At 50.2% G+C, this 20,655-nt stretch overlaps 1 protein-coding gene across 1 annotated transcript in view; it reads left to right on the top strand.

Moving 5' to 3' along the window:
• Positions 1-18,808, top strand: part of PLXND1 (plexin D1) — a 199,299-nt gene extending 180,491 nt beyond the window's left edge. The window contains exons 28-36 of the mRNA XM_063941225.1: positions 1,246-1,349; positions 3,675-3,738; positions 4,502-4,536; positions 7,313-7,417; positions 11,295-11,458; positions 12,099-12,246; positions 15,253-15,393; positions 15,981-16,055; positions 16,162-18,808. Coding sequence (XP_063797295.1) covers positions 1,246-1,349; positions 3,675-3,738; positions 4,502-4,536; positions 7,313-7,417; positions 11,295-11,458; positions 12,099-12,246; positions 15,253-15,393; positions 15,981-16,055; positions 16,162-16,278 — 953 coding nt within the window. The 3' untranslated portion in view covers positions 16,279-18,808. The remainder of the gene's footprint in view (positions 1-1,245; positions 1,350-3,674; positions 3,739-4,501; positions 4,537-7,312; positions 7,418-11,294; positions 11,459-12,098; positions 12,247-15,252; positions 15,394-15,980; positions 16,056-16,161) is intronic.
• The last annotated feature ends 1,847 nt before the right edge of the window (positions 18,809-20,655 follow it).

The raw sequence follows: 20,655 nt of genomic DNA, 5'->3' as shown, positions 1-20,655 counted from the left end.
GGGGGGTCAAGCACACAGTGAGCCGGTGCCCGTCTGTCTGTATGACATACCCCTCACACACCCCCATACCTCCCAAATGTCCCGATTTTCGCGGGACAGTCCCATTTTTTGGGGTCTGTCCCGCTGTCCCACCCGCGGGTCGCAGTGTCCGGCGGTGGGGGGGGGGGGGCAGTTGGAAAGCTCCTGTACTCGCTGTTCTGCTTAGCAGAGCAGCGGTGAATAGTGGAGACAGAGGGAGAGGGGGCATCAGGGGGTACGGATTAATGGGGGGGTTCCAGCAGCAGAGCCGGATTAAGGTGGGGGGGGGGGGGCAGGGGATACGTACCGTTGGCCCCACAGTTTTAGGGGGCCCCCCGGCTGGAGTAGCTCTGTTCCAGCTCAGAAGCTCCCCCCCCCCCCGTCCTGCCAGCAACAGCGGCAGCATTTGTGCTACAGTCAGCACACGCTGCTGCATATTGGCAGGTCTGTGGTGTTGCAGGGAGGCAGCAGCCTCCCTGCTTTCTTCTCCCTGTGCGGGTGTGTAGGGGGGAGCGACCACCTCCTCTGGATTTAGCCCTAGCTGAGGGGCCAAAATCCCATCAAAAAAATAAAAATAAAAACCGAAATTTGCATAAGGGGCGTGGCCACGCGGGCCGCGATTAGGCCACGCCCCTAACCCACAGCAGGCACAGCAATGAGATAGGGCTCCCCTGTCACAAGTGCCCTGGGCCCCCCGGATTCATAATCAGCCCCTGGGAGCATGCCAGCAGCTCACAGAGCACTGGGCATGCTCCCTCACTGACGAAAACGGGGCCCTCCCGTGAAGCCACGCCCCCTTTTCGCCGAGTGTGTTTCCCTCCTTCTGCCTGGATAAAGCTCCTGCAGAAAGCTGGGAGGTCTGCACCCCTGCCTGTGCCATGCCCAATGCCCATGCTATCTGCATCTGCTCCTAGTCTCCTGTAGATTTGGCCAGATCTCTGTGACTCATTTGACTAACTCCGCCCAGTGTTGTAACTCCGCCCAGCGTTAGCAAATGAATCACAAGGTCACAGAATAGGGCTATTATATAGGAGATAAATATATATATATATATATATATATATATATATATATATGTGTGTGTGTATCCCACTCTTCCAATCTGATGCCTGAATTGGGTGATATGATTTGATTGCACAATGTGAACAATTTAATCATTCATGTGGCCATGCTGTAATGTGCGGACATTACTGGTGCATATAATGACCGTTCTCACTCCCACCACAGAATGGTTCGCATCCAGTTCCAAGAGCTTTATCCTGCGAGATCTGGACAACCTGTCGCTCATGGAAGACGGAAGGAAGAAGCTGAACACTCTGTCGCACTATAAGGTACCTGGTGCGGATTCGCTCACCCGCATAACTATGGCGTCTGGTGTGGGCACTGGCATTCTCCATGATGCCGACTCATAGTACAGTAACCCCATGTGTTTCCTGTGGGATCATTTGATCCAAAGTTCTACTCTTCTAAGTCCACCTTTAGGGGGCGATGTCGGCGCTGCACAGGCAAAGTGCTCTTGGGACGACGAATGAACTTCAGCAGCGACACCCTATGTTACCCTTACGTCGTGAATTTTACCTCGCACTCCCATAGGGGTGCACGGGAGGGATCGGTATGAAATACCTACAATCAAAATACCAACAGCAATTGACCGACGGTCAAAATCCCAACAAGGTCAAAATACCAACATTTAAAATACCGACAAGGTCAAAATGTCGACATGGACACCATATAAGTGTACCGCATCCCCTCGCATGGCTCGCTGCGCTCGCCATGCTTCGGGCACGGTGCCTCACTGCGCTCGCCACACTATTATATTCCCCCTCAAGGTTCACTGGGATGGTAAAGTATGAACAAGTCGGTTTCAATGAAAAAATCATGACAAACTTGTGTCGGCAATTTGACCTGTTGACATTTTACATGTCAGTATTTTGACCTTGTCGGTATTTTAAATGTCGGTATTTTGTCCATGCCGGGATTTTGACCTTGTCGGGATTTTGACCGTCGGTCAATTGCTGTCTGTATTTTGACCGTCGGGATTTTGATTGTCGGTAAATTGACTGCATGCCGCACGGGATTGCACAGTGTTAGGCTACCGTATGTATCGGAACAGTGCGCAGGGCACATCACCAGTACCTTGCGCCGGAACATGCAGTGTAAGATCGTATATAATTGAATTGACCCCTTGGTGTGCAGTCCTTATGTCGTCATTCAGAATGTCGACACCTGGATGTCAACATGGGGAAAAAGTTGCCATTCGCAATACCCATATGGGCATAGGGTTGGCATTGTGAATGTCAACAGTCAATGTTGGGGTTAGGCTGCGGTAAGGGCGCAAATACGCTAAAGCCGCTATGTTGACTTGCCGACTGTTGACATTGTGCCATTGTCAACTTCATGTCCATGCCAACATTTTAGATTTTGACATAAGGCCCTCGTTAGGGATCGCCATCGACCATCGATGATTTGAAATCATTGATGGTTTATGACCGATGGTAACTACTTTTACCATCGATGGGTGAGAACCAGATGTTTTTCCACCATCGATGATAAAGAGCTATCAATTTTTTTTAATTTTTTCTCTAGGGTTCCAGGGACACGGAACATAGCTCCACCCCCTGACACCCACGAAGCCACACCGCTCTGATTGGTCCATGTCTAGCTCAATACTAAAGTAATGGTGACCATCGATGGGCAAAACCATTGATGGTTCCCATTCAGATGGTTTCCCACCATCGAGGTTATCCATCAATGGTAACCATCGATGGATAACCCACCGATGGCCATCGCTAGCCCTTGTCGACATTCAGATCACGTCGACAGTCTGGTGTTGACATTGTAGATGTTGACAATTTTTAACACACCCTGCAACTTAATATCTTGTATTATATTTGTTGTGTATTATGGGCTAGATTTATAAAGCTCAGAGAGAGATAAAGTACTAACCAATCAGCTCCTAACTGTCATTTTTCAAACATAGGGGTCTATTCATGAAGCTGTGAAAAGAGTGGAGATGTAGAGCCAGTGGAGAAGTTGCCCATGGCAACCAATCAGCTGCTCGGTATACTTTTATAATATGCAAATTATAAATGATATCTCAATGCTGATTGGTTGCCATGGGCAACTTCTCCACTGGCTCACTTCTCCACACTTTTCACTGCTTCATGAATAGACCTCTGTATTTGAAAAATGACAGTTAGGAGCTGATTGGTTAGTACTTTATCTCAGTCTCCACTTTATCTCTCCAATCTTTAAATCAATCTAGCCCTAAATTTGGTTCTCCCTATACTTTTTAAGTAACTGGTCCAGTAACTTTCTATAACTGAGCTACTAGTGACAATCACAAATATTGCTTTACATTAACCGGATGCTAATCAGAATAGGAATCAGTATATAACTATCAGACTATGATACAGGTGTCAGGGCCTGTCTGATCACAGACTATTGCTATGGCATAATACAGCTACGTACAGTGCAGATACATTATCCTGTCTCAGAATATGAACATTACATACAGAAATACATTTCTTATTCTTAGACGTTTCCAGACTGGATGGACGTGGATGTTATAGGTGCAGTGATCTGCTCATTTCTAGGCTTTTACATGTTATGATGAATAGCGAGTTATGTGCTGACTCTATTGGTTTATCTGACAGGTGTGTGACGGAGCCTCGCTTGCCATGAGTCTGAAAGACCAAAGGGATAACACCCTGGGGCGAGGTGAGTTGGGGTGTATCTTGCACACTTAGAGGCGCAAATGTAGACAAGAGAAGGAGTTTGTAGCAGCATGTGCATACAGTCTCAGATTTCTGACCGCCAATAGGCGCAGCTGGCGGATTCTTCTCTGGACACCCCCCTCGCGACTTGCACATCGGCTGTCTTGGAAGAGCTGTCCTCTGTATTTTTATTTGGATTTATTAATGCATACAGAGTTAATAAATGTACAGCGTTAATAAATAATATATATAAGGACATATTATCCCGTCTTCTCCTGATATTCTGAAATGAATTATATAAAATAACACCTCTCGCTGTGCCGCTCCAAGGCAGCACATTGCGTTATCTCTGCATCGCCGATTTTGTCTTGCAGCTGTAGAGGTGTGCAGGACAATCGTATCGGCTTCCATTATAGGCAGATAGGTGTGTGCAGCCTTACATCGTTACATTATCCCTAATTGGGCTGACCCCTTAGAGTAGGGGTTCCCATCCACGGTCCTCAAGGCACACTTACAGGCCAGGATTTAATGATAGCCATACTTGAGGACAAGTGACTTAATAAATACCTTAGTTATTTAGATTTAACAATCTGTGTTCAAGCATGGATATACAGTACCTAAAACCTGGACTGTTAGTATGCCTTGTGGGCTGTGGGTGGGACCTCCTACTGTAGAGTCCTTGGTCTTTTAAAGTTTTGATTGTAATTTGTGAGGGATGCTCTTCCAGCTTAGACCTGGCCTCTTATCCGTCTCTGTTTTCCTTTCAGTGAAAGACCTGGACACCGACAAGTATTTTCACCTGGTAAGTGGAGTATTCTCTTGAACCCATTCAGAGACTGAATAGGGATATTACAGCTAAAGAACACGTTTAGTACAATGTGTCAGATTAAACGGAATGACATCTGACATTGTGTTTGACTAAAGATCATTGTGTAGTTCTGACTTTACATGCGGATTTGTGATATGTTGCTCTATAGCAGGGCTGGCCAAACCGGTCCTTGAGATCTACCAACAGTTCATGTTTTCCAGGCCTCCTGGAGATCTGTAGAATTGTCAGTTAGGAATGAATGCAGCACATCTTAATTAGTAATGACTACACCTGTGCTCTTGCAAGGTGGGCTGGAAAATGTGAACCGTTGGTAGATCTCGAGGACTGGTTTGGCCAGCCCTGCTCTATGGCAGTGTTTCCCAACCTCGGTCCTCAAGGCACACCAACAGTCCTGCTTTTAGTGATATCCAGGCTTGAACACAGGTGACTTAATTAGTACCTCAGTTATTTTGATTTAACCATCTGTGCTGAAGCCTGGATATCACTAAAACCTGCACTGTTGGTGTGCCTTGAGGACCGCGGTTGGGAATGCCTGCTCTATAGTGTGTCCGGCCCAATGCGTAGATTGTCTCCATTGCATATAGCAAAAAAAATGCATATAGCACCCCCTAGAGGTTTTTAGAGAGAATTGCACCATAATGTTTCAAATGTTCCATCGATCGTAATGTATTTCCTAGCAGTGGAGCTCATTTACTGGATGCGCAGTAGAAAACACTTTGGATTTGCACTAGTGGGCCAATTGATTGCCCAGCGCTTATCAAGCCGCAGCCTCCTCTCCGATCTTTTGGGAGATGTCTGCAAAGACTAGGAGTGCTCCAGGGTGAACGGAGAGGTGGTAAAATCTAGCTGGGTGCACTGCACAACACTATGTCACGTTCCGCTGTCTACCTCTTCAGTAACGGCCCTTTCATGTAATCAGACTTTGATGTCTTCATAGCGTCTCTTCCTCAACAAAGAGGAGATATTGTTACATTGTCTATCATTGTATATCTGAGATGGATAATATATAACTAAACTAAAGTGTTTAATTAATTAACTATGTCCTGTCATTAGATTGATATGTTAAGAGGATTCATTGACTGAGCAGGTAGAGTGTGTGTGTCAGGCTTGCCAAAAATGTAGAGTACAAACTGGTGGTTTAAAACACAAGGGCGGGACCAGTGCCGTCACAGCAGCTCAAATGACTGCAGCCTCAACTCTTTAATATACAATGTCCCAATGGGATCCGATTTAGATAAATGCAGTTACAAATCTATTAGATCTAGTGGGGAGGTAAAACTTTTACTTTTAAAAACAGCTATAGTAGCTTGCCAGGTAACACTCAGCAAAATATTTACCCACGTGGCTTATATCTAACAATTGACATTTTGAGGTTCGTTGGTTCTTGGCGGCCGTAGGTGATGAGATGACAAGGCAGTGTCGATTGGTATGAGGAAAAAAAAAGATTTGCCTGGCAATTATCTTCATATTTGAAGAATTAAAATCCATGTCAAGCATTTGTGTTTTAGCTGTAAATCGTGTGATCTGCACCAGACTGATCCAAGAAAAAGTGAATTGGCTGCTTTGCAACTTGACAGTAATAAGCAGGGAGCTCTATAGAGAGAACTTTTTTCCTTCATCGCCTCTTCGCTCAAATCAGCCGTTCCAAGGTGGCTGCCGGAGAGGGGCGACTACAGAGAGCCCAGGAGATAAAAGACAGATGGAATATGTATTTTTAGAATGTAAAGTGCACTAGACGGGAGTGTTATAAGATAATCTTACAGATATGACAGAAGCCTTTCTAATTGGATTCAGCCCTCAGATAACATTTCCAGCCAGGGCACAGGAATCCCAGGTCATCCCAGGAATGCCAGGTTATGGCAGCGCACCCAACTCTAGGAACAGACGTTACTGGCTGTCACACTCCCAAAGTAGAATTATTTTGCGGTCACACAGACGGTTCTGATTTTCGGATATTAACAGTAACACGGATGTAACACGCCTTGTGCGTGTGGATACATTTCCCTTTATAATGTCTCTGTGGGAGGTCAGCCGGGCGCCAGGTGATTTGCGGATGCTGCAGACTGGCTTCATGTCCTGTGTGACTGGGGGATTCTGGGATTGCTCAGTGTTTCCCGTTGCTGTGTGTGTGTAGCTAATGTCACTTGAGTCCCATTCTATTGAGTAATTCTATATAAGCACAGATGACTCTTCTCATATACAGGTGTCTGTTTTCTATCCCATTCAGCCCACTCTAAATCCCTTTTAGAAAGGGATTAGTTACGTCTGCAATCCACACTGTACCTAAATGTCTGGGAGTCCCCTGAATTTTCGGGGAACTCTCCTGGTCTCCCCCGCATCCTCTTTCTCCCCAGTAAATTGGGCAATACGGTGGCTCTGATGCCGCAGTTTGCAGTGAATTACGTCACTGTAGCCCCGATGGCGCATATCCTGACATTATGCAGCAGGCGGTAAGTGGCATTGATGCTATCCACTGTGCTACCTGCCCTTCCATATCTAATCTGTTACCAAACTGAACACATGCGTTACGCCAGTGATTTCGAGGAACATTTCCCAGTTTATGATTCCTCCCAGGAAATGTCACCAGTTTTCTGCACGGAAGACCACACTCCTCTCGTTACAGGCAATTCTCTCCATCCAGCCTTATTCTCTGGACATTATAAAATATTATTTATTATCGCACTATGTACAGGATTATTACACTGTCACCTTCTCTGTCTCTTACCCCTCTGTGTTGTTTCCTTTCCAGGTTCTTCCAAATGATGATATACAGGAAAACCGTAAATCTCACAGACAGAGCCACAGGAAGAAGGTTCTGCCGGAGATCTATCTTACTCGCCTGCTCTCTACAAAGGTACATAGTGACCATACCCCACCCCCTCCTCCTGGGTGTACAGGATATACCCCACACCCTCCTCCCGGGTGTACAGGATATACCCCACACCCTCCTCCCGGGTGTACAGGATATACCCCACACCCTCCTCCCGGGTGTACAAGATATACCCCACCCCCTCCTCCCGGGTGTACAGGATATACCCCACCCCCTCCTCCCGGGTGTACAGGATATACCCCACACCCTCCTCCTCCCGGGTGTACAGGATATACCCCACACCCTCCTCCCGGGTGTACAGGATATACCCCACACCCTCCTCCCGGGTGTACAAGATATACCCCACCCCCTCCTCCCGAGTGTACAGGATATACCCCACCCCCTCCTCCCGGGTGTACAGGATATACCCCACCCCCTCCTCCTCCCGGGTGTACAGGATATACCCCACACCCTCCTCCTCCCGGGTGTACATGATATACCCCACACCCTCCTCCTCCCGGGTGTACAGGATATACCCCACCCCCTCCTGCTCCCGGGTGTACAGGATATACCCCACCCCCTCCTCCTCCCGGGTGTACAGGATATTCCCCACACCCTCCTCCTGGGTGTACAGGATATTCCCCACACCCTTCTCCCGGGTGTACAGGATATACCCCCCCCCCCCCTCCCGGGTGTACAGTATATACCCCACACCCTCCTCTCGGGTGTACAGGATATACCCCACACCCTCCTCGCTGGTGTACAGGATATACCCCACACCCTCCTCCCGGGTGTACAGGATATACCCCACACCCTCCTCCTCCCGGGTGTACAGGATATACCCCACACCCTCCTCCTCCCGGGTGTACAGGATATACCCCACCCCCTCCTCCTCCCGGGTGTACAGGATATTCCCCACACCCTCCTCCTGGGTGTACAGGATATTCCCCACACCCTCCTCCCGGGTGTACAGGATATACCCCACACCCTCCTCCTCCCGGGTGTACAGGATATACCCCACACCCTCCTCCTCCCGGGTGTACAGGATATACCCCACCCCCTCCTCCTCCTCCCGGGTGTACAGGATATACCCCACCCCCTCCTCCTGGGTGTACAGGATATACCCCACCCCCTCCTCCCGGGTGTACAGGATATACCCCACCCCCTCCTCCCGGGTGTACAGGATATACCCCACCCCCTCCTCCCAGGTGTACAGGATATACCCCACCCCCTCCTCTCGGGTGTACAGGATATACCCCACCCCCTCCTCCCAGGTGTACAGGATATACCCCACCCCCTCCTCCCAGGTGTACAGGATATACCCCACCCCCTCCTCCCGGGTGTACAGGATATACCCCACCCCCTCCTCCCGGGTGTACAGGATATACCCCACCCCCTCCTCCCAGGTGTACAGGATATACCCCACCCCCTCCTCTCGGGTGTACAGGATATACCCCACCCCCTCCTCCCAGGTGTACAGGATATACCCCACCCCCTCCTCCCAGGTGTACAGGATATACCCCACCCCCTCCTCCCAGGTGTACAGGATATACCCCACCCCCTCCTCCCGGGTGTACAGGATATACCCCACCCCCTCCTCCCGGGTGTACAGGATATACCCCACCCCCTCCTCCCGGGTGTACAGGATATACCCCACCCCCTCCTCCCGGGTGTACAGGATATACCCCACCCCCTCCTCCCGGGTGTACAGGATATACCCCACCCCCTCCTCCCGGGTGTACAGGATATACCCCACCCCCTCCTCCCAGGTGTACAGGATATACCCCACCCCCTCCTCCCGGGTGTACAGGATATACCCCACCCCCTCCTCCCGGGTGTACAGGATATACCCCCCCCCCCCTCCTCCCGGGTGTACAGGATATACCCCCCTCCTCCCGGGTGTACAGGATATACCCCCCTTCCTCCTCCCGGGTGTACAGTATATACCCCACACCCTCCTCCCGGGTGTACAGGATATACCTCACACCCTCCTCCCGGGTGTACAGGATATACCCTACCCCCTCCTCCCGGGTGTACAGTATATACCCCACCCCCTCCTCCTGGGTGTACAGGATATACCCCACACCCTCCTCCCGGGTGTACAGGATATACCCCACACCCTCCTCCCGGGTGTACAGGATATACCCCACACCCTCCTCCCGGGTGTACAGGATATACCCCACCCCCTCCTCCCGGGTGTACAGGATATACCCCACCCCCTCCTCCCGGGTGTACAGGATATACCCCACCCCCTCCTCCCAGGTGTACAGGATATACCCCACCCCCTCCTCCCGGGTGTACAGGATATACCCCACCCCCTCCTCCCGGGTGTACAGGATATACCCCCCCCCCCCTCCTCCCGGGTGTACAGGATATACCCCCCCCCCCCCTCCTCCCGGGTGTACAGGATATACCCCCCTTCCTCCTCCCGGGTGTACAGTATATACCCCACACCCTCCTCCCGGGTGTACAGGATATACCTCACACCCTCCTCCCGGGTGTACAGGATATACCCTACCCCCTCCTCCCGGGTGTACAGTATATACCCCACCCCCTCCTCCTGGGTGTACAGGATATACCCCACACCCTCCTCCCGGGTGTACAGGATATACCCCACACCCTCCTCCCGGGTGTACAGGATATACCCCACCCCCTCCTCCCGGGTGTACAGGATATACCCCACCCCCTCCTCCCGGGTGTACAGGATATACCCCACCCCCTCCTCCCGGGTGTACAGGATATACCCCACCCCCTCCTCCCAGGTGTACAGGATATACCCCACCCCCTCCTCCCGGGTGTACAGGATATACCCCACCCCCTCCTCCCGGGTGTACAGGATATACCCCCCCCCCCTCCTCCCGGGTGTACAGGATATACCCCCCCCCCCCTCCTCCCGGGTGTACAGGATATACCCCCCTTCCTCCTCCCGGGTGTACAGTATATACCCCACACCCTCCTCCCGGGTGTACAGGATATACCTCACACCCTCCTCCCGGGTGTACAGGATATACCCTACCCCCTCCTCCCGGGTGTACAGTATATACCCCACCCCCTCCTCCTGGGTGTACAGGATATACCCCACACCCTCCTCCCGGGTGTACAGGATATACCCCACACCCTCCTCCCGGGTGTACAGGATATACCCCACACCCTCCTCCCGGGTGTACAGTATATACCCCACCCCCTCCTCCTGGGTGTACAGGATATACCCCACCCCCTCCTCCTGGGTGTACAGGATATACCCCACCCCCTCCTCCCGGGTGTACAGTGTACAAGATATACCCCACATCCTGCTCCCCAGTGTACAGGATATACCCCACACCCTCCTCCCGGGTGTACAGGATATACCCCACCCCCTCCTCCCGGGTGTACAGGATATACCCCACCCCCTCCTCCCGGGTGTACAGTATATATCCCACCCCCTCCTCCTGGGTGTGCAAGATATACCCACCCCCTCCTCCCGGGTGTACAGGATATACCCTACCGCCTGCTCCCGGGTGTACATGATATACCCCACATCCTGCTCCCCAGTGTACAGGATATACCCCACACCCTCCTCCCGGGTGTACAGGATATACCCCACCCCCTCCTCCCAGGTGTACAGTATATACCCCACTCCCTCCTCCCGGGTGTACAGTATATACCCCACCCCTCCTCCCGGGTGTACAGTATATACCCCACAGTCTGCACCCCAGTGTACAGGATATACCCCACAGCCTGCTCCCCAGTGTACAGGATATACCCCACAGCCTGCTCCCCAGTGTACAGGATATACCCCACAGCCTGCTCCCCAGTGTACAGGATATACCCCATGGGGTCATTAAAAACCCATCTTTTATTGTTAGATGTTGCACAGCTACAGCCACTGGGTGAACGCTAAACTCTCTTCAGCTTAATCAGACCTATCACTTTTGGTTTCCAGGGAACGCTGCAGAAATTCCTGGATGACCTGTTCCGAGCGATTCTCTGCATCCGCGAGGACCGGCCGCCCCTGGCCATCAAATACTTCTTTGACTTCCTTGAAGAGCAGGCAGAGAAGCGAGGGATCTCTGATCCGGACACGCTGCACATCTGGAAGACCAACAGGTGAGCAGCGAGCGGCGCTGTATCTCCTAGAGCCGATACTGGGGAGAATGAACGTTTGGGAGCCCAGGGGCAGATGTATTAAGCCTGGAGAAGTGATAAAGCAGTTATAAGTGCAAGGTAATAACGCACCAGCCAATCAGCTCCTACCTGCCAATTTACATACTGGAGCTGATTGGCTGGTGCGTTATCACCTTCCACTTATCACTGCTTTATCACTTCTCCAGGCTTAATACATCTGCCCCACAGTTCCTAATAACTACGCTCCCAAACGGCCTAGCCTAAAGTCTCCTTCAGAAGCTTCCTGTTCCTGTAGTTTCCTCTTCTTATGGAGCGTCACTGTAATTCCGTCTGTTACTAACCCAGCTCTGGCGCATGTTCAGCCGCGACAACAACAATTTCCACCAAACTGATTCAATGCGGTCCCCATATACGTGACTAAACTTGTGCATTGTGGGCGTGGGCCCTTAAATACTTATCTATTGGTCACTAACATTTGCAGTTACACTTCTGCCCGTGTGTGCCATGTTGCAGCTTCCGCCGGAGTCTCCGTCTCCGTCCTGCTTCCTGCAACCTCCAGTGAGTCCCTGTGTGTTCCACATCTTCCCTTACACCTTCATCATTCTGCTTCTCTCCCCCACAGTCTTCCTCTGCGTTTCTGGGTAAACATCCTGAAGAACCCAGAATTTGTGTTTGATATGGAGAAGTCTGACCACATGGACGCCTGTCTGTCGGTCATCGCCCAGGCGTTCATCGATGCGTGTTCAATCTCCGATATGCAACTGGGGAAGGTGAGGAACGCGGGGAATCTTCCAGCTCAGTGTCCCACTACTTTAAGTAAATTACCATATACAGTGGGTTATGTCCTCTTATTTCTTTTTCATCCACTAGGGGTCACTGGAGTACTCTTGGGATATGGACAGGGCGTAGCCAGGAATGGCACATATTTAAATATTTAAATTAGTAACTGGCCATCCCCTCCATACTCTCATAGAGCCTTCAGTATTTTTCTGTGCCTCCAGTCGGGAAGGTACAAGTGGACAAAGTCCACAGAAACTTCAGTTTCAAGATTGTTTTAATTTTTCTCCTCGATCCCTTCCCAGCTTATCAGAGAAGCTCGGGTCCTTATTTCTTGCTGTCCTTAATAAAGTAGCAATTTGGGAGTAGAACTGGTCACTTTCAGGAGGGGTTGTAACCTTACAAAGTAAATCTTAAAGTGCACCAACTTGGACTGTAGAGAGGGACTAATTCAGATCTGATCGCAGCAGCAAATTTGTTAGCAAATGGGAAAAACCGTGGCCCTCAATCCGACCCAATCGCACGCTGCACTTCTTCGCAGCGGTGCAATCGGGTCTGGAATGCGCATTGCGCACGCGCGTCGTTGCCTGGCGACGGATCAACGACGCTGACAGCGAAGAAAGCGGTCGCAGCGGCGACTGCAAGAAGATTGACAGCAGGAAGGCGTTCCAGGGCGTCAACTGACCGTTTGAAGCCGTTTTCGGGGAGTGGTAAGAAAAACGCAGGCGTGTCCAGGCGAACGGAGGGCGAATGTCAGACGTCAAAGCCGTGACCATCATCGCTGGACCCGTCGCACAGGGTAAGTATGTACAGGGCTGGTCTTGTTTTGTGTGAAACTTTTTTAGCATAGCAGGGCTGCACAAGCGATCGCAGCCCTGCTATGCTAATATACACTCCCCCATAGGCGGAGATTAGTTGATCGCACCAGCAGCAAAAAGTTGCTTGGTGTGATCAACTCGGAATGAGGGCCCATGTGCACTGCAGGGGGAACCGATGTAACATGTGCAGAGAGAGTTAGATTTGGGTGGGGTATGTTCAAACTGAAATCTAAATTGCAGTGTAAAAATAAAGCAGCCAGTATTTACCCTGCACAAAAACATAATAACCCATCCAAATCTAACTCTCTGCACATGTTACACCTGCCCCCCTATAGTGCACATGGGGGGTCATTCCGAGTTGCTCGTAGCTGTGCAGCACAGCTACGATCATTCACACTGACATGCGGGGGGACACCCAGCACAGGGCTAGTCCGCCCTGCATGTCAGTGCCGGCCCCCCCGCAGAAGTGCAAAGGTAACCGACAGCGGCAATGCCTTTGCACTACAAGAGTAGCTCCCGACCAGCGCAGCTTTAGCGTGCTGGCCGGGAGCTACTCGTTGCTCCCCGGCCCGCAGCGGTCCGGCCACGCCTGCGTTGGCCGGACCACGCCCCCTAAACGGCAGCTTAACGCCGCCATCCAGCCCCCTCCCGCCCAGCGACCGCCTCTGTCTCAGAGGCGATCGCTAGGCAACGACGGCTGCCATGCGCCGGCGCACTGAGGTGCCGGTGCATGCGCTTTTCCGGCATGATCGCTGCGCTGCGAGAAACTGCAGCGAGCGGTCGGGTCGGAATGACCCCCATGGTTTTGGCCATTAGGTAGCAAATTCGCTGCTGCGATCAGGTCTGATTTAGGCTCAGAGTTTGCAATCAAAATTATTTACGTTTTTTCTAAATATTTTCCCATGTTACCCACAAACCACACGCACCCTCCAGTGCTATACTTGGAGTGTTTACACTATATATACCATTTAACAGTCTGATCAGTTCACTAAGTTTTGGTTCCCAAACTGTCGTATGAATTTCAATAACTTTATTGACACAGGAACCAGGCAGCGCTGGAGAATGGTTTCGGCCAGCCCGTGTATAGTTTGTGTAGTGAGATATGGTAGCATAGCTGTGTTCTTTTCGCCTGTTCTGTGTGTTTGACCTCTGTAGACCTCTAGGGCTTATTGCACAGCTGGTTATGTTTTCGGTGACCAGAGTTCGTGACCTATGCAGACAAGTACTTGCAGCAAACTGCCTTTAGGGGAGAACTTCAAAAGCTACCAATTAACTGAACAAGTGGGCCACACACCAATTATCCGGAGAGAGCGTGAGAGTCTGGGGCGGGACAGAGAAAAATGGCGGGCGGGTGTCAGAAAGTTAGTCTAAGTGTGCCCGCCTCAGGTCCTTATGTGCAACTGTTTATAGGGGAAATTCATCGGTAGTGTTGTGTATGGTGCATTGGCATTACATTAGGGGACATGCCATCTGTGGGCAGGCTGCCATTTTGCTTCCCTCAGTACAGGCAAAGCTAAACATTGTCAGAAATCAGTAATAGCATCAACCAAAAATTCTCTGTGCGTGCCACTAGCGCCACCTAGGGTATTATACCCATGAAACCTGGCAGCCATCCATCCCATAAACCCATAGCAACCAATCAGATTCTAGTTATCATCTTTTAGGATGCAATAGGTAATGAATCTGATTGGTTGCTACACTTGTCCTCTTTAGAAGCTGCTATTGGTCTCTACTGCCCCCTACAGGTTTCATCTGTTACTGTGTCCTTTCAACTAAAACTGCCCCACTCTGTTATGTTATTATACTGACTATGGAACACGTTTTCCTGACAGAATTAAGCTGGGCACACACTGGACTTTATGTCGTGGGTGCGTCGGCGATGAGTACCACCGATATGTCTGTGAACAATGTCATTCAGACATATCGTGTTGGTCCTGCAGCACAGCCAATGCAGATATATCGATGCATCGCGCTGTGTGTAAGGGGGCTCTGCGGTAAATGCCCGCCCATTTTTGACGTCAGGCACAACACATCGGGCCGGCGATCGGTAAGTGTGTATGCACTTACCGATCGCCAGAAAGGTCCGCCGGCCCAGTGTGCGCCCAGCGTTATAGTCAGTTTAATCCTCTACCACTGAAGTTCCTCTCTGGCTCTAACTGGTTTATATGAACTGAATTCCAGGATTCTCCTACTAACAAGCTGCTGTACGCCAAGGAAATTCCTGAGTATAGGAAGATTGTGCAGAAATATTACCGGCAGATCAAAGAGATGAGTCCGCTGAGCGAGCAGGAGATGAACGCCCACCTTGCCGAGGAGTCGCGGGTAAGTGACCGCTCACCCCAGCGTGAGACCCCATCAGCACGCCCACTACCAGTACAGAGAGAATGCAGCCAGTCATTAGCCTGAGGGGGGCGGTGGGATGTGCGGGTAAGTGACCGTGTACACCAGCGTGAGACCCCATCAGCACGCCCACTACCAGTACAGAGAGACTGTAGCCAGTCAGTAGCCTGAGGGGGGCGGTGGGATGTGTGGGTAAGTGACCGTGTACACCAGCGTGAGACCCCATCAGCACGCCCACTACCAGTACAGAGAGACTGTAGCCAGTCAGTAGCCTGAGGGGGGCGGTGGGATGTGTGGGTAAGTGACCGTGTACACCAGCGTGAAACCCCATCAGCACGCCCACTACCAATACAGAGACTGTAGCCAGTCAGTAGCCTGAGGGGGGCGGTGGGTTGTGCGGGTAAGTGACCTTGTACACCAGCGTGAGACCCCATCAGCACGCCCACTACCAGTACAGAGAGAATGCAGCCAGTCAGTAGTCTGAGGGGGGGGGTGCGCGTTAGTTCCGTGGGCAGGTGTCGCCATTTATCTCACTTTCCATTTTCTTTTCATTTTTTTATCTGTCTCAGAAATACCAGAATAAATTTAACACCAACGTGGCGATGGCTGAAATTTACAAGTATGCCAAAAAATACCGTACACAGGTGAGCAGCCGCAATAAACCCTTCTATCAGCCATATTTGCCTCAGCGCCAGATCAGACGCATCCTGACCGGTATCCTCACTCCTCTTTTACCTTCTCTCCCCGCAGATTGTGACCGCCCTTGAGGCAAACCCCATCACCAAACGTGGGCAGCTTCAACACAAATTCGAGCAGGTGATTGTGCTAATGGAGGACGATATCTACACTTGTAGCAGCGAAGCGTAGGAGGGGACGGCTGGGTCTCCTCTCTTCTGATCCAGAACCTTGGAAAGCAAATCTGTGTTGCAGAACTCTTGGATGATGAGAGATTCTGAAATGTATTTGTCCACCACCCCCAAATCTGGTCTGTTCCAGGGTGGCGGGCATCAAAGAGTGCACTAGGAGTGACGTTGTAGCCTCGGAATTATAACAGGGCTGAGGATACGGATCCCACTTTCTAGAGGATATAGTCCGTTGGACATTTCAGGATTATACCCTTTTGAATATTTGCCTTCCTCGTATGACCGTCAGGCCTCAATTTGCCGCAGCCTGGCCTGTTCTCAGCTGCGCCACGGAATATTTTAGACACGTACTGTTTTCATTAATAGATTTGTATATCACAGATCAGATTCTGCACTGTAAATGTGACCTTTCTTATTAACCATGTCTGTGGCCGCACGCACAGCCTAGGGGGAACAACCACTTCTGAAGGCTCGGAGCGTCTGCCCGCTGCAGAGCTGACAATGCGCGGTAGTGCGTCCCGACTGTACACCATTTGCTGTGAGTGCCTTATTGACAGATCTCAGGATATGAAAAGGGAGGAGGACGCTTTGGTAATATAGGAACCTGTTTTTTCTGCAGGCATTAATGACGTGGCGCATCCCTCATCCGGAAATGTGGGGAGCGCATCCCAACGCACTTGAATTCATTCCAGATATTAACGAAGATAGGAAAGCATTCTTTTACCTGGGAACTATACCCATAGGGAGATGCTGTGTTAGACAGGCGCTACATGGGCGGTTCTCCCTCTCCCGAGAGTAATCTCTTTAGATTCCATATTTTAATCATAGCGCAATGCGACTTTATGTAATTTCCTTGTGATAACCTCATGGCGCCCACGCGGTGGGGATAGGGGGTGCTTTCCATTTAACTTTGTAAGCGCACATCCCCTGCCCTGATTGAGCTCCTCCTGAACTGTTAATGGCTCATCCTATTAAACTGTACAGGGGAACATGAATCATCTGAGTTTGGTGGTAAGAGGTCAAAGTGCACATTTGTAGGGAATCGTTGCTCCACAATAAGGTTAAAAGTCACTTGCAGATCAGAGGACGTAGGAGAAAGTGAGATCAGTGTATTGTCATCAGAATGCGCCTGTGTAGCCCAATAGTAAATGACGCCTCAATAGACGTGTGTTCCTATGGTCTTGGAATATTGAGGCGGGGGCATATGACCTGTACCGAAGCAGGTAAACCTACACACAAAGCACAGCAGGTGTTATATTATAGGGCACTTTGTGTTTTCTGTATAGGAAACGAAGACAATCATCAGCATTCAGGCGGATGGCGCCCTAACACACGCCCGGCGGTTAGCTGAAGAGGACGGGTGCTGCATTCCTGCAGATTCCGCTGGTGAAGGTTACCGCCCAGCGTCATAAACGGTGCATTGCTGCCAGAGTGAAGTATAAAATGGTTTACGGTCAGTTACGGGGAAAAACGCCATATTCCAGCATGAAGATTGCTGGATTAGCCTGGAAATGGCAGGAATAAGAAATCTATCTCCAGCTGTTGAACTACAAGTTCCAGCATGCAGGTTGCAAATCATTGGTTGCCTCCTGCCAGTGTGACTCCTCTCTGCAAGATGGCAGAATGTTCTTACAGTATGATTGTGATGCCTCAGTTTGTGGTAGGTGGGTTCTTTACTGCTGACCACTGCATCATCACTATATCCGGGCAGTCTGTGTACCAGGAGGACGGTGATCAGGTAGCTGGCTACGCCAACCGGTTCTCTGCCCGTACCTGCTTCTCTGCCACATACAGATGTAAACATTATATATGAAAAGTGACAGAGCCAATTACTCAATTATGTGAATATCTGCTGAGCAGAGACGTTTCGTAAATAAGAGACATTAACGTGTACCCTTTTGCAGACCGCTACTTTGTGGGCTGAACCAGTATCCAGATACAACCTGTGCCACCTACAGTTGAGGTGGACCTCTCGTGGGTGGAGTTTTAATGTTTGTGTTAATTAGTCCTGTCAGTTTATTAGCAACGGTGATGTCACTAGTTCATATTGTATCCATAGGCTGCATTTGAATGTTGGTTCAGTTCACAAAATGGCCGCCTCCACTGAGGAGGCCACAGGTGCACTTTAGTGGGAAAAATAAACATACATTTTGACTTATAGGAAGCACAAGGTGACCCCAATTAGGTTCACTGTAGGATATGATTGACTAGGAACCTGCAGTGCATTATGGGAGGGTTCCTCGCATAAGATGGTAGAATTAGGATTGGGCCGCTGGTGTTGAACCTCTTTCCAGCGCTTTTCGGCTATATTTACGGCTCCCTCTCTGCTGTGACAGCGCCCTCCAGAGAGAACAGGGATCAGTCCGAATTTCAGATTAGACCATAAACGCCTCTTCTGGCAGAGGCCCCTGCACCTTAGTAGCAGGTGATGATGCACACTGTATGTAGATGTATATAACGCAGATCCTGATATAAGTATTATTGTTCTATTGTCAGATTGTTATTTGTAATAAAAATTGATATTTAAAGTCTAATGTTCCATTTGTAGCTTACTGCAAGAAATTCCGTCAGCTGTCTGGTGCAAACAATCAAGGAAGATACTATTACACTAAAAACATCTGGTAGTATTATTCCATATAGAAGATGTCAGACCTCTAAGAAAACATTTGATAAAATATTTTATTATATAATATACAGTATACATGCATAGGCTATAAAAATATTCACCAGCCGTCACAGTTTTACATATTGCTGTGATACAACATGGAAGCAAGATGGTTTTAATTGATATTGGGGGTCATTCCGAGTTGATCGTAGCTGTGCTATATTTAGCACAGCTACGATCATCTTCCCTGACATGCGGCGGGACGCCCAGCACAGGGCTAGTCCGCCCCACGTCAATGCCAGCCCCCCCCCCCCCCCCCCGCACAAATACAAAAGCATCGCACAGCGGCAATGCCGTTGTATTTGAGGAGTAACTCCCGGCCAGCGCAGCTCCTGCAGCTGGTCGGGAGTGAATTGTCGCTGCCGCTGGCCGCAGCGGCTGCGTGAGACATGATGACCCCCCCCCCAACGGTCCGGCCACACCTGCGTTTGCCGGACCGCTCCCACTAAATGGCAGCTTAACGCTGCCGTTCAGCCCCCTCCCGCCCAGCGACCGCCTCTGCCTCAGAGGCGATCGCTAGGAAACGAAAGCTGCCATGCGCCGGCGCACTCCGGCGCATGCGCAGTTCCGACCCGATCGCTGCGCTGCGACAAACTGCAGCGAGCGATCGGGTCGGAATGACCCCATTATTCCCATTGAACACCACAAAGTACTCAATAATTTGCACCAATAAAATAAATATAATGCCTAAATAAATTAGGAATAAAAATAACTCAGTGATTGCATTAGTGTTACCCCCCTTCCTCTCTCCTTTGGCAGCAATTATAGCTCTGAAGGGGTAATGTGATGAGTCAACCAATCATCATCTGTTAGTTCAAAGACCGCGCTAGATAAATGACGGTAATACCGCTTTCAGACAGAAGCCGGAGCTTCTACCCGGCTTTTGGAACACCGGTTGGATCCCGGTCCCAGCTCAGTACCCCTTTCACACAGGAGATGAAAATGCCAGGAGAAGCACTTGGACCCAGAAATTTGCCAGGACAAGCCGGCTTATTCCGGGTTCTTTCTCTATGTGAAAGGGTCCATCCAGGTCCAGAGTCCCAGGTCCTCAACCCTTGTCGAAACCAGGGTTGAAATCCCTGCCATTTTTGACCAAGGTGGACCCTTTCAGACAGAGGGGTCTATTCATGAAGCAGTGGAAAGTGTGGAGAAGTGAGCCAGTGGAGAAGTTGCCCATGGCAACCAATCAGCATTAAAGTAACGTTTATAATTTGCATACTATACAATTGTACGGAGCAGCTGGTTGGTTGCCATGGGCAACTTCTCCGCAGGCTCACTTGTCCAACAATAGACCCCAGAGAAAGGACTCTGGTTATTAGGCTTGCCCCGGCAAATTCCTGGGTCCAATGAGATCTGTGCTTGCACTAGGCCGCCTTCACTTTTACCGTTAAGCCCTCCAGGATAGTTCTTGCTATATGCTTTAGTTCACTGGTTCTCAAACTCTGTCCTCAGGACCCAAACAGTGCATGTTTTCCAGGTCTCCTCACAAAATCACAAGTGAAATGATTAGCTTCACCTATGGATCTTTTAAAATACACCAACTGGTAATGAATGCGCCTGCTGGGTGACCTGGAACACATGAGCTGTTTGCAGTCCTGAGGACCCAGGTGGAGAACTTGTGCTTTAGTGGAGTTTCCCAAACTCTGTCCTCAAGGCTGCCTAATGCTCCAGGTTTCAAGGATGACCAAGCTTTCGTACACTGTAGCCCAGCTTTGA

This window comes from Pseudophryne corroboree, chromosome 9 (genome assembly GCF_028390025.1).
Source record: "Pseudophryne corroboree isolate aPseCor3 chromosome 9, aPseCor3.hap2, whole genome shotgun sequence".
Lineage (NCBI taxonomy): Eukaryota > Metazoa > Chordata > Amphibia > Anura > Myobatrachidae > Pseudophryne > Pseudophryne corroboree.
Note: the sequence above shows the minus strand (reverse complement) of the source record. Positions and strands in the feature narration are given on the sequence as shown.